We start from the raw sequence: 26,130 nt of genomic DNA on the forward strand, positions 1-26,130 counted from the left end.
ATCAATATCATTATCATCCTAAGTGCTCACATTTATTGACTGATTACTATATGTTAAGGATGGGTATAAGTATTTTACATGTATTAACTCATAAAAACCAAATAATGTATGTATAAAGAACAAGATAGTGAATGGACATAATTGAAATGTGTTTGTTTTCTACAGGTAATTAAGAAATTGTTTGTTAGGAGTTAGGTTCTATGATAAAGCTGAAAATACTAGGGATATGGTGGTATAGTTTTCTTCTTATCATTACAGTCTTCTACTAGACAAAAAATTCCTCTGAATGGCACTCATCAATTTCTAATATTCATTTCCTATCTTCTATTTAATTTTAAACTTGCTGTTAATTCAAGCAATATAATTAATATATTATGGCTTGAACCAGGGAGGGTAGATCAATTAAGCCCTGGGATACTAGCCAAAAGGTTGTGATGATGTTTCAATTGATAACAAAATCTCTGCCCCAAACAGAGTGTAGAGACCAGAAAAATAAACATAAAGTGTTTGAGCAAAAATAGACATGCCAGCATGTGTGTCTAGTTATTTTCTTTCTGAGCTGTATAAACAGTAGCTTCTAAAGATTTGCGGGAGTCAGAAGGAATTTGAATAATTATAATATTTCTTACTTTAATACTGGCTTTACATTGAGAATCATTTTTGATGTTTATAACACTGTTTCTCCTTTTTATAGACAAAAATTGAGAAAAAAAAAAAGGTTTCAGTAGCTCTAGGAGACACAGAACACTAGATTCCTGTTTGCAAATTTAGCTGTTTCCTTTTCTGGTTTTTCCTTCACACTTTGATTTCAGGTTTCTTTTCAGATGTCCTGCTCTGCTTGATCAGGGGGAATAATGCAGAGAGGGAGTCTAAGATAGAGAGGAAAAAAAAAAAAGATAGAGAGAAGAGTTTATGAAAAGATCAGAGAAAATAACGAGGATACAGTCTCTGAGGACGATGGTCAGATCAAGTGTGGCTGCAGGATACATGGTGGTGACGAAAAGTCGACAAACAGTTGTGATCATTTTCCATGCATTAGGCTCTAGATTGAATTACAGAGGTGGATAAAACATTGCTATAATTTTGTAGAAAGGTGAACTTAAAGAAAGTATGGGTTGTATAATCTAAAGAGTTAAAATCATATTTTATTAATATGTGTTAGACGCTAGTTTAAGACCATCTTAAAGACTCCTTACAGTATCTTTAACATTCCCTATAATCTAATTTATATTGAGAGACCTGTGTCAGATAATGATGTGGAAATAACTTTAGAACTTTACTATTTAGTCTAGAATATTGTAGATGCTGCAGTAAGTGGTTGTTTTTCCTTTACTTAGTCACAGAAAATCCCTAGAATGTCCAAATTTTGCTACTGTCCCAATTGTGTCTCCTCTAGGACATGATACACGCTTAGCACCCTTAGTTTGTAGTTATAGGTGAGTCTCCTCTTTGCAAGGAGTTAATCCCTATTGATGGATCCCAGGGAGATTGGAACAGTTAAGTGCTGGAATACTAATCAAATGTTTGGCACTTTGAATTTACCCTGATGTGCCTTGGAATATAGGCCTGGCGATTTGCTTCCAAAAGGTCATAGCCTTAAAAACTCTATGGATCAGTCCTACTTTGACCACATGGGGTCGTCATGAGTTAAAATGAACTCAAAGGCAACTAACCACCAAAAAACAACCATTTGTATTTACTTGCAAATTAATTTACACACATTATAGAAGTTATCAAGCAATACTGAAAACAATGTGGCAATGTACTAATATTTTAAGAGTGGATAAAAAGAGTATTATTCTTTAACACACACACACACACAAAACAGAAACATGATTAGATCCTTTATTCTAGTAATGGTGAGAGTCAGGTCACATTTAGGTAGGAGCGGCATTCTTACTACTTGGAAATTATTCTAAAGATTCAATCCATTTGATTTTTTTATATAATCTATGAAATACGTTATTAAATCAACTTATGTGACTGCTAAACAAAAGATCGGCAGTTGGACCCCACTAGCAGTCTGCTTCTGTAAAGTTCTCACCTTGGAAACCCTATAAGACCGTTCTACTCCATCCTATAGGGTTGCTAAGAGCTGGAATCAACTCGAAGCCAAAGAGTTCGGTTTTCTTGTGATATGGATATTAATGAATCGTGTTTCGTTGAATAAAATGCTATGCATTGCATAGAAAAATGTACTGAATTCTCTAAGAAGCTTATAATGTAGGAAGAGGGGTAAGAAAAGTACGTAATATAAATTGACAGTCACAATCTAACACGCGTGCGCAAAATGCAGTGCCTGCGAGAGAGAAGACTGAACGGCACAAACGAGGTCGGCAGGAAGACAGCAATTACTGAACATGGGATGATTCGGGAAAATATGGATCATTTGTAGTTAATGTTACTCTTAAAGAACGGGTATGTGTGAGGAATAAAGAAGTGGACATTCTATTTTAAATTGCTTTCTTGAGCATAAAAGCTGGGTGAACTTGTCTCTAACTTATGCCTGACTACAAAATGTAAATAAAAATGATGACTTCTGACTTCACAGACCTTACATTGAAATAGAAGCACAGATTTAAAGTTTAAATGTCAGCCCATAATATTTGGTGGTTAACTCATCATCATGTTTTATAATAAAATAGCCTCAATTTATAGTATGTTAAAGGAAAACGTGACTTTTGAGATATCATGGGAAAATCACCATTTTCTAATAACTACGTTTAAATGGTTCAAAACGAGGATAGATGACTTACAGAGTATTTATTCCCACAATGAATTTAATTTTCAATTGATAGTATTGGGAAACAGAATTGAGAGGAAAGCATGCCAACTAAAAACAAATGGAATAATTGCTATCATTGAATACGATTCCAGATTTTGAGATTTTGAGGGTTTAGATGAATAGCAAACTTTATTTTTTTTGTAATTTTTATTGTGCTTCAAGTGAGAGTTTACAAATCAAGTCAGTCTCTCACACAAAAACATATACACCTAGCTACACATTCCCAATTGCTCTCCCCCTAAGGAGACAGCCCGCTTCCTCCCTCCACTCTCTCTTTTTGTGTCCATTTCACCAGCTTCCAACCCCCTCCACCCTCTCAGCTCCCCTCCAGGCAGGAGATGCCAACATAGCCTCAAGTGTCCACCTGATCCAAGAAGCTCACTCCTCACTGGCATCCCTCTCCAACCCATTGTCCAGTCCAATCCCTGTCTGAAGAGTTGGCTTTGGGAATGGTTCCTGTCCTGGGCCAACAGAGGGTCTGGGGGTCATGACCACCAGGGTCCTTCTAGTCTCAGTCAGACCATTAAGTCTGGTCTTTTTATGAGAATTTGGGGTCTGCATCCCACTGCTCTCCTGCTCCCTCAGGGGTTAGGCGAACAGCAAACTTTACAATCATGTATGTGATCAAAGAAACAAGGAAATACAAGAATACCCATAGCAGAAAGAAAAAAAAAATGTTTTGTATGGATCTACTGAACAAGAATTTAAGAACACACTTGATCATCTTTTTAGAGCAACTGTCATTTATAGGAATTGTTCTTATAGAGAATTGGAAAAATTGTAAGACATGCCACCCACAGTTTGCAAGTGAGAGTACAAAGCCAAGAAAAGTGAAGTAACTTGTACTTCTGATTTTATCATTCCAACAGATGAAATGTGAAGTGAAAAAAGCTGAAGGTAATGTCTCTACAGTGATGCAATTTGTACTGTTGGGATTTTCTGATCTTTCACATCTCCAAGGGTTTCTATCTGGAGTGTTCTCCATCATTTACATAATTGTTATAATTGGAAATAGCCTCATAATAATACTAATCAGACTTGATCCTGCATTACAGACACCCATGTATTTTTTCCTGGCAAATTTTTCCTTATCGGAAATTTCTTATGTAACTGTCACTCTCCCCCGGATGCTAGTGAATCTTTGGACTCAGGACAGAAGCATTTCTGTGCTGGAATGTGCCACCCAAATGTGCTTCTTTCTTATGCTGGGGGCCACTGAATGTTTCCTCCTGGCAGTGATGGCTTATGACCGCTATGTGGCCATTTGTAACCCTCTGCACTACCCTCTAGTCATGAACCAAAAGATGTGTGTCCAGCTAGCAGTTGGCTCCTAGATCATTGGCATCCCAGTCCAGATAGGGCAAACAGCTACAGTTTTCTCTCTGCATTTTTGCAATTGTAACCAAATTAACCACTTCTTCTGTGACATCTCCCCCATTATCAAGCTGGCCTGTGGGGACACTTCTGCTCATGAGATGTCTGTCTATGCCGTAACTATGTTGTTTGCTGCTGTCCCTTTTATGTTGATACTTGCCTCCTACAGCAAAATCATTTCTGCCATTCTAAAGTTGCCAACAGCCTCAGGACAGGCTAAAGCCTTCTCCACATGTTCTTCCCACCTGCTGGTTGTGGTTTTATTCTTTGGATCTGCTACTATCACCTACTTAAGACCCAAGTCCTATCATTCTGCAGGAACGGACAAACTGCTATCTCTTTTCTACACTATACTGACTCCGATGTTTAATCCCATGATATACAGCCTTAGAAATAAGGATGCCATTGCCGCCCTGAGAAAATTATTGCTTAAAAAAAAGTATGATAGGTAGAAACAACCTAAGTGTCCATCAGCAGATGTGTTACATTTAATATTGCTCGATCCTAAAGAGAAATAAAGTTCTGTAACACAGCACAACATAGATGAAACTTAAAAACTTTGTGCTGAATGAAATAAATTAGTTGCACAAAGACAAATATTTTATGATCTCACTTACAAGAGTAGGGAGAAAAGAATTTTTACCTAGGAGGCACTGCATTTATGATAATGGCGTGGAATAATTTGTAAAATGGTAACGATAATGTCTGTACAACATAAAGAATATATTTAATGTCACTCAATTATGCATGTAGAATTTGTTGAATTGGCAAATGTTCTGCTGTGTTTATTTCACTGCATTTTGAAAGCAGTATGATGAGCTTAGTTATTAACATTTTAAGTGTGTGTCACACAGTTATGAAATATCTCAAATCTCTACATTTCCGCATTGACAAGTCAATCACTTCCAGCTTAGGAGGTGCTTTGAGATACCTAGCTTAAAGTTTACTGTGCTTAAGTGTATACTTGAAAAACTGATCTAACTTCACTGTTCCATATCTATACAATAATCTTGTTGTATAAATAATACTGTGATCTCTTCTACAATTTCTTTATTAAAACTAAGAACAAAATTCAAGCTATTAAAATGTTTAGCTTAAATATTCTTGCAAGTATACAAGATTAGTTGCCTTAATTAGTTGGCTAAATTTTCATACTTGTATTTGCTAAAATTCTTTTCTGATTCTATATCAGAGACACTGGACAATAGAAGAAAACCCATTGTATTGTTTCTGGCTGGATAGTAGTAAATGGCAAATGAGTGTTTGTTGAGTAATTAACTGAGTGCGTGGATAAATGGATACTGCTATCTCCTACTTCAATCTTTTGGGTAAATCTAGAGATTTTAGAGCATCAATGAGCATTGAGAGCATATTTATTAAACCTACTCTGCACCCATGTGGGACTGTTGTTGTTACCTGCTGTCCAGTCAGCCTGACTCATGGTGACCCCGTACACAATGGACGGAAACACTGCCTGTTCCTATCCCATCTGCATGATTGATTGTGTGGATCAGTCCACTCTGATCCACAGGGATTTCATTAGCTGATTTTTCAGAAGAAGATAGCCAGGCTTTTTTTCAGTCCATCTCAGTCTAGAAGCACCACTGAAACCTGCTCAGCATCGTAGTAACATTCAAACCTACCCTGACAGATGGGTGATGGCTGTGGTGGAGGTGCATTGCCCAAGAGCTGAACCCAAGTCTCCTGCGTGGAAGACAAGAATTCTAACACCAAACCACCAATGCCCCCCATGTAGAGTGATTCAAATCACATTTGCAAAAGAAAGCTTACATACACTTAATTCTCACCCTCGTAACTTCCTGCCAGAGCACACAATGTAACAGAAGACCCCTACTCACATCAACCAGTTAAATTTCCACATATTTCTATGTTCTTTTTAGCAATTATGGCCTAATGCTCTGGTTTATTACATCCCTTTCATCACCGCACTCCAAACAGCAACTCTTATAGCACTTCAGATTTAAAAAAAAAAAAAGCCTATGAGATAAAAGAGGAGGGAAAAGGTTTGAATTTATTTCTTGAATCTCCATGGTCCACACCATTATGATTATATATATTTGGCTGATGTTTGCAAAATTTAGTCCTTTTTAAAGTGATTGAAATTAGTAAATTTTTTAACTGGCTTTATCAGGAAAAGTGACCATCTGTCAACAGAGCCATTAATGCCCATCCTGCCAACTCCAGATCCTCCAATCAACAACTCACATAAAGATATTATTCAGTACATCTGTCCCTGAGAATTTCTAATTGTGACATTCCATACGTTAGTTATGATTGTACACATATATACAAGACAATTTTAGTTCCTCTATTGTAGTTATATTTCTCCTTCATCAAGCTATTTACATCTTCTGCCATCTGACATGATGCCCTACATTTATGCACTTATTTGTTTCTTTATGGAAGTAAAATGCATATATTAAACACCTTATATGCATATACCAAACACCTCAGAGGACTTGGTTCTTTGGTATGGAGGTATAAGGTCATGGTTTCATGGGACATCCCAGTTAACTGGCCTAATAACATGTTCAGTGCATCTGTTCTACTTTATAGTTCATTGTATGGTGCCTTGGGTCTTAAAAGCTTGCAAGCCGCTATCCAAGGCACAGCAATTAGTCTCTATTCACTTCAGATATCAGAGGAAAAAGAAGAGTCAAGAATAGAAGGAGGATATGGAATGTGTGGCTATTTGCCTCCACGAACAATTGCCTCCTTTGGCATGAGCACAGAACTGTGTGGTACCTGGCAAACATCACTGAATATTTTGATCGAAGATTCCATGGAGGAATCTTCGATCAAAAGTGGGAAAATGCAGAACAGAGTTTTGAATTCTCATGGACTCCAGACTTCCTGGAGCCACTAATGTTGGATGAATCCCTGAAAATATTACCCTGAGATAAACTTTAAACCTTAAACCAAAAATGTCCCCTGAAGTCATCTTAAAATGGGATATAGTTTAACTTAGCTACTAAAAAAGGTCTGCCTTGAGCGTTCGGCTATTTTAACAATTGTTCAAATGGGATCAAAATAATACCAGCAACTTGAAAGATTAGATAAGAATCTTCGAGGGTAGTAAGTTTATGTTAATGAGGGGGGAACAACTCAGAAAATGAGGGTGAATATAATCAATGTCACTAAACTGAACATTTTGAAACTGTTGAATTGGAGTATGTTTTGCTGTGTATATTCTCAAAAAACAATATGAATAAAATTTAGAAAAAATGCATACATCATTTTTCATTTAATATTTTATATGTTACAAGAATTTGATACATAGTCCATGATGATGATGTTGGTAGAGATGACAGAAATGACGATTATGGTGGCAGTTTTGGTGGTAAATTTTTAAAATTTAATAAAGGTATATCACAATGTTATGAGACAATGCTATCCCAGTAGTTCAGATAACTAATTTTTAACCTTTTTATTACTAATATCTTGAACAAGTCATTTAACTAATTTTTTCATCACATTTGCAATTAGTAAAGTGACAATTATTATAACCTTTCCTGATTATATGATTCACTGACTAGCTCATGATTGCCACTAAGATCTCTATACATAATTTCTTGAAGAAAAACCTACGATTTACTCTCTATACATAATTTCTTGAAGAAAAACCTATAATTTACTTTCATTTATCATATCTTTTTTTCCGCTGAATTTTATATTGTTTCAGCTTTCTCGATGGTGTCATTTACTGACCTCTCACCACACAGTGGAGTCCTGGTGACTGACCCAGTGGTTAAGAGCTTAGCTGCTAACCAAAACTTCAGCAGTTCGAACCCACCAGTCACACTTTGGAAACCCTATATGGCCGTTCTGCTCTGTCATATAGGATCACTATGAGTTGGAATCGACTTGATAGCAGCGGGTCTGGTTTTAGTTTTTTTGGCCACATATGAGGAATCTAATATATAATTTGTTGGACCTTTTTTTTTTTAATATTGAGGTTCTCTCTTTCATTGTAAGGGTGGATTTAATATACTCATCCTCAGATATACATGTTTAATAAAGAAGAAAATATGTGTGCGTTCCTGTCTACATCCGAATTGGATGATTGTTGATACACACACAGGATTGCTTCTTCTATTGCTTTGACAAAGACCATTTATGCATTGTCTTTTATACATCATTTATATATTAAAATTTTGGTAAACTTGTTTACATCTTGTTACTCTATAGTGCCGTTACTCTCCTTCCTCTATATTGTCACTTTGTTCTGCTGTTGGAGTAAGATTATACAAGATTCATATGCCTAAGATTTATCTTTTGAAGTTAATGGGATTTTAACTTCCAAGGCACCTCTGGGTGGGTTTGAACTGACTACTTTTAGGCTAGTACTCTAGCACTAAACATCCAAGAACTCCTATATATACACTTATATATACAAATAAAATAATAAACAAAAATTAAAAATAATATAATTATGTGAGTTTTGTTGTTTTTTTCTTGCAATCTGTATATGAATTAACACGTTTCTGAAATGCTAAAAGTGCTAGATTTTTTCAGGTAGGTCAGAGTCTCTTACATTCCTAGAAGAGGCAGCTTCACAGACATATGTGCAAATTCTGTAGCAATATTCATATATTAAAAAGTCCTCGGGGAGTGCAAACATTTAAGAGTTCAACTACTAGCCAAAAGGTTGGTGGTTTGAACCTACCCAGAGATGCCACAGAAGACCTGACTGGTGATCAGCTTCTGAAAGATCACAGCCTTGAAAACTCTATGTGCAGTTCTATTTGGCACACATGAGGTTGCCATGAGTCAGAATCTACTTGATGGTAATGGGTTTGATTTTTTTGCATGTCTCTTTTTTGATGTTGTTGAAAGTCCTTCTCAAGTTCCCTTTTAGGGTTATTTTGTCCTTCTACAACAAGTGAGTATTCTGTATGTCTCTATTCTCTGAACAATTTTGTATAATTTGATATAGTTTATTTCTAAAATATTTGTAATTCACCAGTGAAGTCCTTTGTGATCTGAGGTTTTTTTCGTAACAAAGTTTTGAGGGATATTTTTTTCTGGATACAAGATAATGTTGTTAGGTACCGTTGAGTCGGTTCTGACTCATGTTGATGTTATGTACAACAAATAACAGTGCCCCATCCTGCACCAGCCTCACAATCTTTATGTTTGAGCCCATTGTTGTAGCCACTGTGTCAATCCAACTCACTGAGGGTCTTCTTTATTGCTGACCCTCTATTTTACCAAGCATAATGTCCTTCTCCAGGGACTGGTCCCTCCTTATAACATGTCCAAAGTATGTGACTCAAAGTCTCACCATCATTGCTTCTAAGAAGCTTTCTAGCTGTACTTCCAAGGCAGATTTGTAGCTGAGCTGGGTCTGGGTTTTTTTGCAATGTTCATTAGATTCATTTTAACTTATGGCTCCAAATATTTATATTATTTACACATTATAAAGTGATGAGAGTATTTTCTTCTTGATCCTTGCTCTAATGGTAACTAAATAACTTGTCAGTTCACTTACGTTTTTGAGTGGATTTAAAGTAGCTTTCTGCATTATTATTATTTTTTTTTCCAGGAAGGGAGTTGGTCTCAATATCTTAACAAGCTATACACCCAGAAAGATAACCTCTCCTCTTACAAATTTTTTTTGCTAATTCTTAGAAATATCATTTTTTTCTCTTACTTTTACAGCTTCTCCAGTATTTATTTATTGGAAAATTACCATTAGCCTTCGCTAGTTTGATACTTGTCAAAAACGTGAGTTCAATATTAATTCAATTTTATTTTAATTAATTAAAAAACCAGTTCAACCTATTGAGGTATTGACACCAAGGGAAGGGAAATTCAGAGGTCGGGGCTTTTTGTTTGATGATGGTTTACTTGGATTTGAAGTATAAGAGTATCATGTGCATACGGACATGTGATATCAACCTATCAAAGTAACAGAAGAGTGGCTTAAATGAAAATAAGCAAATTTGAAAAAGATATTTACAGACTGAGAAACAGAGCATTGTCTAGCCTCATGAAAGATCTGGGTTGTGCCAAAGATCTCTAAGAACACTGAAAGATTAGGGAATTTTTGATGATTTGAAGAAACTTGCTTACTAATTTTGTGTTTGGATAATTTTCCCTGGTAACATCTAGTGTGTGAAAGATGTAAAACTCTGTAAGTTCTGTAATACAAAGAAAGCATTTTGAAATTATTCAGCTGAGCACCTTTTAAATGAAAGAGTAGTATCCAGGAAATTCTGATTTTTAAGGTTCCAGATGTATATTCTAGATATTTTAGTGATAGTAACATATATTTTTCCTGATGATTTCCTATATCACGTTAGTTGCAAACTCCAAGACAAAGCCTTAATATAGACTCTTCTGACAGTACTTGTCCACCCAATCTCCTGATCTCTAGTATTCAAAGTGATGTTGAAATCCATTCAATAAGTTGTTAAATATAAGTATTTTATTTTTCCAATTATAGAATGTTGATTAGATTCTTTTTTATGAATTCTTATTTGAATTGGATGAAAAAATTTTCCACTCTTTTTATTGATAGCTAACATTTTATCATTTTATTTAATAAAATATTAGTTATTTTTGTTTTTGCTTGCCAAATTTAAAAGACAATCATCGCATTTTTTAATATTTGAACTATTTTCAAAGCACCCCTTAAAATAGGTCTTTTGTAGAATTCTAAGTATCATTAAAAATAATCTCAAAATTAGTAAGAATTAAAATTACTATTCAAATTGATGCTAACAGTGGTTATCTAATAATTAATTATGCAACTAATTAAAAAAAAAAAAAACCTAACACAATGTCAATAATCCTGCTAATTATTCTCCAGGTTTCTCTTTAAAATGAGCATGTTTGGAACCCTTCAATTGTTAGGTCCCCAATGCCATGAGAATGTATTTAAAGGCCCTTGGATCTATTGACAAAAGTATTCAGCCAGGTTCTTGGAAAACAGTTCTTTCCTTGGTAAGTAACTTCTGTGGCTACTAGAGTGGTTTTAATGGTGCATAAATTGGCTTTCATGGACCTAAGAGAAAGAACCATTGATTTATGTTCAAAAATGTGGAAAAACACCTTTATCTGTCAGTACTGTACCCACATGGTAATGCATCGTACATCACCTTTTCTGATGCAACTTCTTTGTAAATGTAAAGCATTTAAAAAAGCTTTTACATATGTATTACAGATAAGAGAGCTGAAGCATGACTGGTTCCCTGATATTTTGAATTAATTTAAGTTTATTGTCTATCTTAAGATTGTGTTGCGATATCTTTGGGGAAAAAAATAGTGAATCAAAGCATATTGATTGGATCTTTTTGTTAATTTCTGTTTAAAACAAGAATCTCAGGACTGCTGTCTTCTCCTACCACTATACTTAATACCTACCTCTTTACTTCCCTCTCACCTTTGTGTAGATGAAATATTTTTAGACTGTAAGAAGGAACGATCAATGTGAAGTTTCCAGAAGTATGTGCTCTGTTCAGTAATTATGTAAGCCACTTATTCCTTCCCTCAGCTTCACTACGTCCCGCACCCTGTCTTATGGTGGCCACATTATTCATAGTCCAATCACCCTCAAGGTTACTGTCACAGACCTTGACTTTGGACACATATGAATTTTAATTTGCAGCTACCAACTACAAGACCTTATATTATGCTAAGCTTTAAGTTTCTCATCCAAAATAAAAAAATGAATAATGACGATCTATCGACGAAAGAGCCTGTCTATGTATCATAAGGCTTTGGATGCAGGCTCTTAGGTTCCAATGCTGTCTCTATTACATCCTAGCTCTCAAATCCCAAGTGTCTTAGTTCCCTTATTTGTAAGAGAAAAATGATAATAATAGTATGTAGATCAAACCTTGGTTATTTTTGTTGTGACAATTGAATAAGATATATGCAGTCTTTAGAATATCACCTTGAAGCTAACAATCACTATATAAATGCTAGCCATTATTAATAAAACCTTGGCTTACAGCTCTACTCATAAGTATGATTAAGTGAGAGCAGTGTGGCTATTGAGACAAGTTTTTGATGTTTTCCTGTGTCAGCCACTCTGAAAAGTAACTACATGGATGGACAGATAGGTAAGTGTGTTGGTAGGTAAGTAGATAAATGGATGGTTGGATGGTAGGTGGACAGGGCGATCATTTTTTTTTTATTTGATTAGTACAGCAACCCTGTGAGATACTTGTTATCATTCATATGTATAAATAATATAATTTATATTAATTTGCCCAAGATCCCACAGTACTCTTGTAGTCAAGATAGAATTCCAACCATATTTTTTCTAAGTCTAAAGCAGAGGTCTCATCTTTTCTAAATAACCTGATTATATTGAAAACAGGCAAACTAAGAGTAAGTTAACTGCTGTCTTGCTGTAGTGCTGCATCTCATTCCCACTCTTGGATACAATAACGTGACCACTCATTGAACAAGTGATTAACCCTTCTGATTCTCAATAGATTCTCTGTGTCTGTGCCATAGGATGGTTTTAGTTACTGAATGAGATAAAGTTGATAGCACCATCACTGAGTTTTTACACATGTAATGAGCTAGTGACCCAAAAACATTTTTAATTCCCTTTTTGGGATCTCTGTGGCAACACTAACATAGCTCATTGGATGCTTTGCTCATTTGTTTTCATATATTTTTCAAGTCCATCCTTCAAGGTTAGCTTCAAATTTCTTACTGTTCCAGGTTAAGTTAAAATTCTTTCTACTGTTAGAAGTATTCTGAAACCCCAGGAAAACTGATTGACAGATTTCTCAGTATAAACACCCTGAATTATAAAAACATAAAAAGTAATAGCGGCTAACTATATTTCAGTGAGAAGGACATATAGAATGATTTTATTTCATTTGAAGTAACTTGAACCTTTTTTTGTGTGTGTGTCTACTTACTTATTTAAACCAAAAACAAACACAGTGCCATCGAGTCGACTCTGACTCCCAGCAACCCTATAGGAGAGAGTAGAACTGCCCCACAGAGTTTCCAAGGAGCACCTGGTGGATTCGAACTGCTGACCCTTTCATTAGCAGCTGTAGCACTTAACTAACTACACCAGCAGGGTTTCTACTTACTTATTTCGTCAACTAATATCCATTCTGTGCTCATTGGAAGCTGGGCTTTGTGATTGATGGAACGATATATATTTAACAAATTTAATCAGCTTGGCTAATACAGGATTTATAGAATTACCCTAACTTCTTTTAAAAATATACTCATGGTAGGTAATTAGTGACATTGGTTTTATTTCACTAATATTACATTACTTTATATTAATAAGAAATAGGTACAAAAAACAATTAGCTGGTGTATGTTTTATTATACCACTCTATCCATTGACTATAATTTCTTGAGAGAAAAAGCAAATGCCTCCATAATTCTCCTCATCCTAAGGCATGTTCTACAAGTTGTTTTCTGTTTAATAAATATTGATATTTCTTCTTTCCGTTATACAATCCTCAGTCCATTCATTAATCCATCTAATCTTGTATTGTAACTATAGTGTTACATTTCAGGTACAAAAAGGTAAGCAAACTGTAACATGCCCTCTGTACTGTGGAGCCAACTGTCCATTGGAAGAAATAGTCGTTAATGAAAGAAATTAAATAAAACTTGTGACAATGGAATTTAACAGCTATTGAATTCTGAAATACATCTCTCAAATTTTGTATTTGAAGAGAAGTTTCTTTGGTTTCTTTATTTGACTGATGGTTTGTTGAACAATCAAACTAATTTATGATTACATCTAATTTTATTTCTCTTTCATTATTATAATGTTTTAGGATATTAGGATTCTCAAAACAGGAAAAAAATAATAATATGGAACTGATAGAAGGAAACTACACCTTGGTGACTGAATTTGTTCTATTAGGGTTTCCAACACGCCCTGAACTGCAGATTGTCCTATTCCTGGTGTTTCTGATGTTGTATGGTGTGATTCTAATGGGGAACATTGGCTTGATAATGTTAATCAGAATAGATTCCCGTCTTCAAACCCCCATGTATTTTTTTCTCAGTAACCTATCCTTTGTAGACCTTTGCTATTCCTCAGTCATTGTTCCCAAAATGCTGGTCAACTTCCTCTCAGAGAACAAATCCATTTCCTATTATGGCTGTGCCCTGCAGTTCTATTTTTTCTGTACTTTTGCAGATACAGAATCCTTTATCTTGGCTGCCATGGCCTATGATCGCTGTGTTGCCATCTGTAACCCTTTGCTGTATACAGTTGTGATGTCCCGGGGCACCTTTGTATGGCTGATCATCTTGCCCTATATTGGTGGCAACTTAAGCTCCCTGGTTCATACATTCTTTGCTTTTATTCTGAAATACTGTGACAAAAATGTGATTAGTCATTTTTTCTGTGACCTCCCTCCACTGCTTAAGCTCTCCTGCACAGACACCTCAGTTAATGAGTGGCTCCTCTCCACGTATGGCAGCTCGGTGAAAATCATCTGCTTCATCATCATCGTTATCTCCTACTATTTCATTCTTCTCTCAGTCTTAAAGATTCGCTCTTCCAGTGGGAGGAAGAAAACCTTCTCCACCTGTGCCTCTCACCTGACTTCTGTGGTCATTTATCAGGGGAGTCTACTGTTTATTTACTCAAGGCCCAGTTCCCTGTATTCTCCCAACACTGAAAAAATCATCTCGGTGTTCTACACCATTGTCATCCCAGTGCTAAATCCACTGATTTACGGTTTGAGAAACAAAGATGTAAAAGATGCAGCTAAGAAAGCTCTAAGATCAAAGACAGATTCCTCATGAGACGTTAAGCTCCAGGGACTCACCAATTCCCCAATTATAAACTCTGATTGGGAAAGTGCAATCATTTTACCAGTACACACACAACTTCTCACACAAGGGATTTTACCAAGCAGCTAAATGCGTTTTCTTTTATACACAGTCAAAAGCATTTCATAACCCCAGTATATAAGACTACGTTTAAAAGTGTTACAATTGCCACTAAATAAGTCAGACTAGTGTTTAAATGTTTCTAGCTTGGGTTTCATGCTCAAACAGGTTGCATCAGGCTGTCTTAACACATACAGTAAATACATTGTTTGGTGTGTGTGTGTGCGCGTGTGTGCTGTAAAAAAAACAGAATATCTCATATACAGGGGTAGATTACTGGATGACAGAAGGAGCCAGATTGCTTTGGTTTACATGTCAACTCTGTGCCCGACTAACAAATAGCACCTTGAGCAAGCTACTTAATTTATGTGTGCCTTGGTTTCCTCATATGAGAAAATGGGGAGAATACAGTAACCACGTCACTGGTTGTTGAGTGATAAAGTGCGTTAGTGCTGAGAGTAGCGCTTAAGCCATTTTAGGCACTGAACAGATGTTAGTTATTGTGTTTATATGTTTATACAATATGCTCACCTTCATTAATAAAGGCGTATCATGCAATGAGATAGTGAGAAGCAGGACTGCTAGGAAAGCTGTAACAGAAAAATCAAATCCCAGTTTGCTGAATAGCAGTTCAACTCCTTGCAGAGAACCTTCTGTGTCCAATCCACTCCAAACTACTTTGGGAATTTTTTTTAAGTGGGAGTGGAAGAATAGGCTAATTACAACACAAAACATTTGTTTTTCCTTTTTTCTGCTACCTTTTTCTACATCAAAGTATTACTGACGGTGTAAATCATCCTCCTACAGCATCTCAGAAACAGAAGAAGTGTTGATGCCTCACAGGGTCCTGCCTGCATCCTCATGAGGAAGTCAACCCACAGAGCAGAGCAGAAAACCCAGGAAAAGGCATTTGACAATGGAAATTCAACCATGTGCTTATTGGGAAATGTATTTCAGTAACTGATGTTTTTCTATATATGATTATTATTGCATAATAATGAATTTTATAATCCGTGTTCTAGAAATGTCAGCATTGAAAGGTATGTTTAAATCCATGTACTCTTTGTTGTAAAAACCTGCAAGATGTAGCCAAAGTCAATTATCAATTGTTGATTTCTTTCCATTATCAATTTTCCCTGGAGGTTTTCTCGAGATTTCTGACCAACAGTGGTTCTCCTGAGCACTTCTGTTGCTTAATTTGGAAGAGAACACACTCACATCCAGCTACAAAGACAATTGTACTGTTTAATATTAGATTAAGTTTCAGATTTACTTAGCCAAGGTTGTAGAGGATCATGCCAGCCACAGAGAGCAAGATTAGATATACTCTACCTCAACACAGCTTTTCATTGCTCCAAATTATTAACATATACAAGCATGTGATAACATTTGTATTGGAAAGTATAAAGCTGCATATAAAAATCTCATTTTTGATACACCACTGTCTTTTTGCACTCAAGAAAAGAGATTATATCTCTTACGGGAAAATATAAATGTTTTCAGAGAAGGGAGTGACTGACAATAGAGGGTGTCGGTATTTTTTCAATGTGTTCAAGTGGAAGCACTTACGTAGATGACACCATGACTCTGTATATGAGGTGGCTATCATCTTTTCGGCTTTCCACATGGCTTATGCTACTTTTCTACCAAAACCCAAACCATACTGATTGCTGTCAATTCTGACTCATGGCAACATCATGTGTTTCAGAGTAGAGCTTCACTACATAGAGTTTTCAATGGTTGTGGCCTTTTGGAAGTAGATTGCCAGGTCTGTTTTCCGAGGCACCTGGGTTGACTCAAACCTGCAAGCTTTAGTTAGCTGCAGAGCATGTTAATCTTTTGTACCACCCAGGGATGCCATGGTGAAGAAAGCATCACTTAACACTAATACTGATACAAATATTCAGAGCAGCAAATATTCATAATAGCCCCAAACTGTAAACAACCCATGTGTCCATTCAGTGATGTATGGGTAAACAAAATATAGTATACAATGGGATACTATTCAGCCATGAAAAAGAATGGAGTATTGATACATATTACAATATGGGTGAACATTGAAAATAATATGCTAAAGAAAGAAGCCCAGCAAAAAAATTCACTTATTACATGATTCTACTATTATGGCTGTTACGAAGTGTCCAGAATAGACAAATGCATAGATTCACAAAATAGGTTGTAGTTTCCAGGATCTGGGGGGAGTGGTGAAAGTACAATGTTAATGGGTACAGGCTGCTTTTTGGGATGATGAAAAATGCTATGGACTTAGATAGCTGTAGTGGTTGTACAAGCTTGTGGACATGCTACATAACACTAAAACGTACAATTTAAAGGGATGAATTTTATAGTGTGTGAAACATAAAAAAGAAAAAAAAATTACCACTGAAGAATAATAACATTCCTAAATCAGTAAGTGAATGAGAGTGTTGTAGAAACGGAAGAAACAAAAACAAGAATAGAAAAGAGCTGGGAGTGATGAAGTAGAGAATCTATTAAGTTTCAATGGATTTCTGATTTGACTGGACAGAAGGAGGTATAGATTCAGGGTAGCTGAAAATCATAACATAAAAATAAGTTTCGGTCATCTTCCTAACATTAATTTGATGACAGGAGTAAAAAATTGAGAGCTCAGCCTTTGCTAAATTCTTTTAGGTATTCACAGGGTGTTATGGATTGAATCATGTCTCCCAAAAATGTGAATCTACTTAACTACACAATGACTCCCAAGATTGTGTGGTTGTCCATCATTTTGTGATCTGATGTGATTATCCTACAGGTTGTAAATCCTACCTCTGTGATGTTGATGAGGTGGGATAGTGGCAGTTATGCTAATGAGGCAGGACTCAATTTATAGGATTAGGTTGTATTTTGAGTCAATCTCTTTTGAAATATGCAATTCCCTGTGAACCATATGACATAGTTACTTAAGTGTACAGAGTGGACCATCATCCACATTTCCATTCTTATGTATTGACAGTGAGACATGCACACACATGAACACGTTACACACATATAAATATACATATGCATAAGAAACAAAGTTTATATATTTCAGAAGTTTTATTAGCTCTCTGCTCACTTGATTCTGTAATGAAACAGTTAATTTAAAATGCAAAGATATGCCAAGTATGTGTTCGATTCTGTTGTTTCCATTTATTTTTGCATTTCTGTTTGAATGTCAAGACTTGTAATTTTGCACCCAAGCTCTTTACAAATCATAAGAACACTGTGGCAAAGCAGGGATACAATTCCAGAGAAAACTTTAGTAAATGTACTTCATGTCTCACCAAATAGTAAGTTGATGTAGATCAAGATTAGTAACAATGATTTTCATTATTATCAAATCAGTGGTATGCTCACTGATTACAGATCTAAAATGCAAGCTTTTAAGCCAATCATGATTTCTGAGGAGCACATTAATTGTGATCATTTTTTTTGGCACTGTGAATATATGCAAGAAAACCAGATGCTTAGTCATGTGTCTTCCGGGTTTGCTGTCTAACACTGGTATTTTTTCCATATTGTTTTATTTTTTTCATGAGGCAATAAATGCACTCTTGGCAGGCATTATTTTGAAAATGGATGGAGATTTCAATTCGTCCAACTTCACTTCCAGAGATAAGGAAGTAAAGTCCAAAAAAAAAAAAAAAAGAAGAAGAAATAGGAAGTCACATGCCTCATGAAACCTGGAAGTTTAGATCAAAGTTTCTCGACTTCCTATCTGACATATAAATATTTTTTATTATTGTCAAAAAAAAAAAATGCCTCTTTAGAGAGCAACACATCTGAATATTGTGAGGATAAAAAAGATGTTTTACAGGAACAAATTTATTTCTACTTTATAGACAATATTTTGTGGATGTCCAGAAGTGTTAAACATAAATCTACCATTTTCTGGATCATTTTATCAACAGTTTAAAATAAGAACAAAGGACAGTAGAAAGGAAAAATTGTCCCCCCTTGAGTGAATTCTTTTTTCTTTTCTTTGAATTGCTAATAGGAGGAGATCAAAGTGACCCTCTTTAGCATGTTTCTAGTTATTTATGTCATTAACCTCCTGGCAGAGAAACTATTGAAGTTTGTCAAGATTTCATTTTACTTGGATCCATATTTAACACCCATAGAAGCAGATGTCAAGAAATAAAACAATTTATTGCACTGGGAAAATCTGCTCAACAGGCCTCTTTAAAGTGCTAGTAAGCAAAGATGTCACCTTGGGGACTAAGGTGCGCCTGACCTGGGACATGGTGTATTCAATTGCCTCTCATGCATACGAAAGCTGGCTGATGAATAAGGAAGACTGAAGAAGAATCGATGCCTTAGGAATTATGGTGTTGGAGAAGAATATTGAATATACTGTGGATTGTCAGAGGAACAAACAAATCTGTCTTGGAAGAAGTACAGCCAGAACGTTCCTTAGAAGCGAAGATGGCAGGACTTTCTCTCGCGTACTCTGGGCATGTTATCAGGAGACACTAGTCCCTGGGGAAGGACATCATGCTTGGTGAAGTAGAGGGTCAGTGAAAAAGAGGGAGACACTTGACGAGATGGGTTGACACAGTGGCTGCAACAAAGGGCTAAAAAATTGCAACAATTTTAAGGATGTCATATTACTAGGCAGTGTTTGCTTCTATTGTATATAGGGTCCATATGAGTCAAAGCTGATTCAAAGGCACCTAATGACAACCTTCTGTCAAATCATGGAATGATTGTTTTAATTAGAATGGACTCCCAGCTTCAAATGCCAATGTACTTTTTCCTCAGCCACCTCTCCTTCTGTGACCTCTGCTATTCCACGGCAATTGAGCCCAAAAAAAAAAATTTTTTTTTTTTTTTTTTAAGCCAAAGACAAATCAATTTCCTTCTATGGCTGTGCTCTGCAATTCTTCATCTTCAGTCTTTGGAGATTCTGAGTGTCTCCTGCTGGTGGCTCTAACTTTTGATCAGTACAAAGCCATTAGCAACCCCTTGCTCTATACAGTAAACATGTCCAGTAGTGTGTGCTCCATGCTTATGTTTGGGGTTTACCTCGTAGGCATGGTGGATGCTTTGATATATACCACATTAAATTTCCATTTATTTTTCTGTGAGTCAGATGAAATTAATCATTTCTTCTGTAATTTGCCTCTACTTCTCCTCATTTCCTATTCTGATATTCAGGTCAATGAGCTGATATTATTCACGGTTTTTGTTTCATTGAACTGGATACTGTTTCTGGTGTTCTTGTCTCTTGTGGTTGCATTATCTTCTCGGCCTTAAAGATTCACTTTTCTGAGGGAAGGTTCAAAGCTTTCTCCACCTGCACCTCTCACTTAACTGCTGTTGCAATTTTCGAGGGTACTATGCTCTTTATGTGTTTCTGGCCAAGTTCTGCCTACTCTCTAGATGGCATTTCCTTAAAAAGCTAGAAATAGAGATACCATATGATCCAGTAATCCCATGCCTAGGAATCAACCCTGGAGGAATAAGAGCTGCCACATGGATAGATATATGCACGCCCATGTTCATTGCAGCACTATTCACAATACCAAAAAAATGGAAACAACCTAAATGACCACCAACAAATGAATGAATAAGCAAATTATGTTATATACATATAATGTAACACTACACAGCAATAAAGAACAATGATGAATCCACAAAATATCACACAACATGAATGAATCTGGTGGAAATTATACTGAGTGAAACAAGTCGGTCTCAAAGGACAAAAATTGTACGAGAACACTCTTATTAGAACTCTAGAAAAGGTTTGCACACAGAAATAAACATTTTTTGATGGATATGAGAATGAGGAGAAAGGGAGAGGGGATATCACTAACTAGATAGTAGACAAGTGTCAACTTCGGTGAAGGGAAAGACAACACACAAATTGTAGGGAAAGTCAGCACAACTGGACCAAAGCAAAAACATAGAAGTTTCCTTGACACATCCAAACACTCTGAGGGACTGAGTACCTGGGTCTGGGCCCTGGGGATCATAATCTTAGGGAATGTCTAGGTCAATTGGCATAACAGAGTTCATAAAGAAAATTTTCTACATCCCGCTTTGGAGAATGGCTTCTAGGGTCTTAAAATCTTGCAAGTGGCCGTCTAAGATACAACTATTAGTCCCATCTTGTCTGGAGCAAAGGAGAATGAGGAATACCAAAGACACAACGAAAATATTAGCCCAAATGTCTAAAAGACCACATGAACCAGAGACTCCACCAGCCTGAGCCCAGAAGAACTAGATAGTGTCCGGTTACCATCATACAGTGCTCTGAAAGGGATCGCAACAAAGAAGCCCGTACAGAATGGGAGAAAAATGTAGAATAGAATCCAAATTAAAAAAAAAAAAAAGACCAGACTTACTTATCTGACAGAGACTGAAGGAACTCTCAAGACTATGGTCTCCAGGCAGTTGGCTAACTCAGAACTGAAACCTGCAGTCTACTACTTTTCAGACAAAAATTAGACAGGCCTATAAAACAAAAATAACACTCATGAAGAACATGCTTCTTATTTCAATCAAATATACAAGACCAAATGGCCAAAAGCAAGATGACATAACAGGAAGGGACAGGAACTTGTTAATGGACACAGGGAACCCAGGGTAAGGATGAGTATGCTGTCACATTGTGGGGACTGCAACCAATGTCACAAAACAATGTGCATAAATTTTTAAATGAGAGATTAACTTGACCTGTAAGCTTTCATCTGAAGCTCAATAAAATTAAAAATACATATTTTGGTAAAATGTATATATTTCAAAACATATGCCAAGTAAACAGGTTTTTCATGTACAATTCGGTGACACTTATTGCATTAATTATATTGAGGAATCGTCACCAGTATCTGTTGCAAAAAGTAATTTTTAAAAATAAATAGCAGTCACCTATTCAATGTTTATTGCAGCACTTTTCACAATAGTCAAAAGGAGGAAACAACTGAAAGGTTCGTCAACAAATTAACAGATAAATAAATTGTGCTATATACACACAATGGATTACTACTCAGCCATAAAGAGAAATGAAGTCCTGATCCAAGCCACAATATGGATGAACCTTGTAAACCTCATGCTGAGTGAAGTCAGCCAGTCTCAAAAGTACAAATGCTGTATGATCTCATTTATAAGAAAGACACAGGTATATGGAAACCAAGAAGCCCTGGTGGCGCAGTGGTTAAGAGTTCAACTACTAACCAAAAGGTTGGCAGTTCAGATTCACCAGCCACTAGCAGGAAACCTATGGTGCATTTCTACTCTATCCTATAGTGTTGTTATGAGTTGGAACCAACTTGGCAGCAAAGAGTTATTTTTTGGTTTTATAGAAACCAAAGATGATTAGTGGTTATCAAGGGTGAGAGGGAAGGTGAAGAGGGAATTTTTGCTTAGGAGGAATTGAGTTTACATTAATGGTAGTGGAATGACTTGGTAAAGGATAGTGAGAATGGTTGTACAACTTGAAGAATGTAATTAATTTTACTGAATTATACATTTAGAAATTGTTGATCAGGTATATATTTTGTTATGTATAATTTTGCTACTATATATAGACAGATCAATAGAGAAAGACTATAGAGATTTTTTTTTTCTTGAAAGCATTACCCTAACATGTGTTTTCTTAAAGTCATTTCTTTAACCTATGAACTAAATGAGAACAGCCCTCAAAATCTGTTTATTTCTACTCTTTGTTCATTATCCACAAAAAAAAAAAAGAAGATAATTAAAAGCAAACATTTAATAATCTATTACTTTTAAAACATCCTTGTTCTAGAGACTGAGAATTTTGGGAGAAACAAATATGAACAGAAAAAAAAATTAAGATAGAGTGGGTTATGTGTAATGAATGTTATACAGTCATAAAATCATTGGATTGGGGGTGGTTGATGTGGTTGGGGGAAGGGAATCAGACTGTGATTAATGACAATAAAGAACAACCATTAAAGGGAGGTCATATTTCTCAATGAAGAAGTAAAGAAGGTGGCTTTAGAAATGGAAGAAACAGGATAAGCAATGGAAAAGAGATTAGAATCATTTAGTAGAGGTTCTATCTGAGCTTCATTAGATGTGTGATTTGACAGGAGGATGGTAGCCATAAAGCATGGCATTAGACTCAATTATTGTTACAGGATACTGATCATTTTGAATGAAAACTTCAGGCTTTGCTAAAGTTGCTGCAGAATTCACAGGGGAAAAATACAGAATCAGAAATTTAATTAATCGCATGTGTAACACAGAAAAATGAGGCAGAGACTTCAGAGATTTAAGTCCCAAATGTCACTAAGTAACAATAAAATGTGACCTTCCTTGTGCTCGCCTACCTAAAACCAGAACAGAAAGACATGCTCATTTCAGGTAGGATTCTGAATTGCCAAATTAAAAGAATATAGAAAAAAAATTTTTTTTGAAAATGAGGAATCAAATATTGAGGAATTTGTAAATGAATAATTGTATACTTAATTATTCAGTTAAATAAACTCTGTAATCTAATAGCCAAACCATAATGTTTTATGGTTGAAGCTGTGTAAATTTGACTGACATCATTAGTATAAGTAGATATTTTATTAATTTATGTTTTAACTAAAAATTCGTAAGTAAATTATTAGTTTTTTTACTGTTTAAGTGATTTCACTGTATATGTGAATTTTAGATTTTTCTAGTGCTATTCCAACCATAATTGATGTGTCAAATTAAAAATGCCAATTTGTATAAATTCAAGTTCATATGAACCAAATGCTATAATACCTAAGTACAGAAAAAAAAAAAAACTCAGACTACCATTCACATTTCAATTTTTATATACCAACCAAAATATTCACACAAACACATATATACACACACAAGAAAATGAATCCTTTATAATTCTTAAACATTTGCTATTCCTCTTTTCTTTCTTAATTTTTACAGAAAATTCAACTTAGAAATCCAAAGATATACAAAAAAAAAAAAAAAATACATGTGTTAAATTCTGTTTTTCCCACTTTGTATCACTTCTCTTTAGTTTGTCAGTGGACATATCCTTTGGGTTCAGATCACTCACATAACTTGGTTGTAAATGCTCGTCACAGAGGAAGTGTGATAAAAAAGTTGAATAAAAAATGTTTCATTCATGCTTAATTATTCAGTTAAAATTCAAGGCATCATAGACCAAAACAGTAACGTGATCATTTTCATTTGTTAATTTATATGCAATATTGTTGCTGAATCTTTAAAGTCAATTATATTTCAGGACAAATACAATGAAAGTGATTGCATTTTCCTCCAATGGGACATTTATCTGTATACGTCCGACGTTGAGGCCTGTGTCCTCTGGCTGTGTGTCTCTGACTACTGTGGTTTGTGTATCACTCTCAATCTGGAATGAGCCTGAGGTTTATTTCAAACCCACTGTCTAAGATAAGACAGTAGAGGACAATACAAATGACAGATATCGTGAATGACACATGGACTTAGAATCAAAGTTTCCAAAGTTTGTGTTCCAGACATTTTAATTATATTTTTTTTCAATAAAGGAACCCCAGACCAAAAACCCATTGCTGTCAAGTCAATTCTGACTCATAACTACCCTAAAGGACAGAGCAGAAGTGCCCCATAGGGTTTCCAAGGAGCACCTGGTGGATTCGAACTGCAGACCTTTTGGTTAGCAGCTGTAGCTCTTAACCACTGCGCACACCACCAGGGTTTCCAATTACAGTGCCTCTTTAAGAGTTACATTTATCTGGGCTTCTTTCTGTGGATAAAGAAGACAATTTACAGAAAGAAAATGTGCTGTCTTAAAAGATAATATTTTGTGAATGTCCAGCAGAGTTAAACCCTGATGTATCATTCTCTTGATCATTTTTTGTAGCTGTTTAGAACAAGAACAAAGGAGAATGGATGGAGAAAATTGCTCCTCTTTGACTGAATTCCACCTCTGGGGCATTACTAATAACCCTGTGATCAAAGCAGCCATGTTCATCGTGTTTCAGGTTGTTTACATCATTATTCTTGTGGCAAATCTTGGAATGATCATTTTAATTAGAATGGACTCCCAGTTCCAAACACCAATGTACTTTTTCCTCAGCCACCTCTCCTTCTGTGACCTCTGCTATTCCACAGCAGCTGGGCCCAAGATGCTGGTGGACCTCTTAGCCAAGGACAAATCAATTTCTTTCTATGGCTGTGCTCTGCAATTCTTCATCTTTTGCACCTTTGGAGATTCTGAGTGTCTCCTGCTGGCAGTGATGGCCCTTGATCGATACAAGGCCATAAGCAACCCCTTGCTCTATACAGTCAACATGTCCAGCAGGGTGTGCTCCGTGCTCATGGCTGGGGTTTACCTGGTGGGCATGGTGGATGCTTTGATACATACAACCCTAACTTTCTGTTTATGTTTCTGTGGGTCAAATGAAATTAATCATTTCTTCTGTGATTTACCTCCCCTTCTCCTCCTTTCCTGTTCTGATATTCAGGTCAATGAGTTGGCATTAGTCACTGTTTTTGGCTTCATTGAACTGAGTACCATTTCAGGGGTTCATCATTCTCTCAGTCTTAAAGATCCGCTCTGCTGAGGGAAGGTTCAAAGCTTTCTCCACCTGCAGCTCTCACTTAACGGCTGTTGCAGTTTTCCAGGGAATCATACTCTTTATGTATTTCCGGCCAAGTTCTGTCTACTCTCCAGATCAAGACAAAATTACCTCTTTGTTTTACACCCTTGTGATTCCCATGTTAAATCCGCTGATATACAGCCTAAGAAATAAAGACGTGAAAGGGGCTCTGGAAAAACTGAAAAATAAAAGTTGGTTTTAAAACATAAAACACACAGTTGTTTTTTTAAAATCATATGGTAAAAAGCTGTATAAGAAACAAAGTTGTCCCAGATACATTAATTTAATAACAAATGTATTTTACCTAAAGCCATATCATATGAAAGTTTTGCATTTCCTGAAACACGCCTTGCTTCATGAGGTGTCTTAAGTTGACATAATTTTTTTTTTTTTTTTTTACTGCCTCTTTGTGGAGAACTTCGCAGACATTTCTTAGTGTGCTGACTTTTCTTTGCTCATTGTATCATTCATGGATCACTTCAGTTATTCTAAGATTTATTGATTTTTTTTCCTAAGTGCCTATCGTGCATTTTGGTACAC

At 35.8% G+C, this 26,130-nt stretch overlaps 1 protein-coding gene and 2 pseudogenes across 1 annotated transcript; all 3 read left to right on the forward strand.

The window, feature by feature from the left end:
- Positions 1-3,410: 3,410 nt before the first annotated feature.
- On the forward strand, positions 3,411-4,612 carry LOC100674291 (olfactory receptor 10AG1-like; annotated as a pseudogene).
- A 9,346-nt stretch (positions 4,613-13,958) lies between these two features.
- LOC135231876 (olfactory receptor-like protein OLF1) lies at positions 13,959-14,935 on the forward strand. Its single transcript, XM_064289081.1, has one exon. It carries the CDS (start codon positions 13,991-13,993, stop codon positions 14,933-14,935), a length of 945 nt encoding a protein of 314 aa, XP_064145151.1. The 5' UTR covers positions 13,959-13,990.
- Positions 14,936-24,610: 9,675 nt separating this feature from the next.
- Positions 24,611-25,792, forward strand: LOC135231877 (olfactory receptor 5W2-like; annotated as a pseudogene).
- The last annotated feature ends 338 nt before the right edge of the window (positions 25,793-26,130 follow it).

The sequence above is a fragment of the Loxodonta africana genome, chromosome 7 (genome assembly GCF_030014295.1).
Source record: "Loxodonta africana isolate mLoxAfr1 chromosome 7, mLoxAfr1.hap2, whole genome shotgun sequence".
NCBI classification, from domain to species: domain Eukaryota; kingdom Metazoa; phylum Chordata; class Mammalia; order Proboscidea; family Elephantidae; genus Loxodonta; species Loxodonta africana.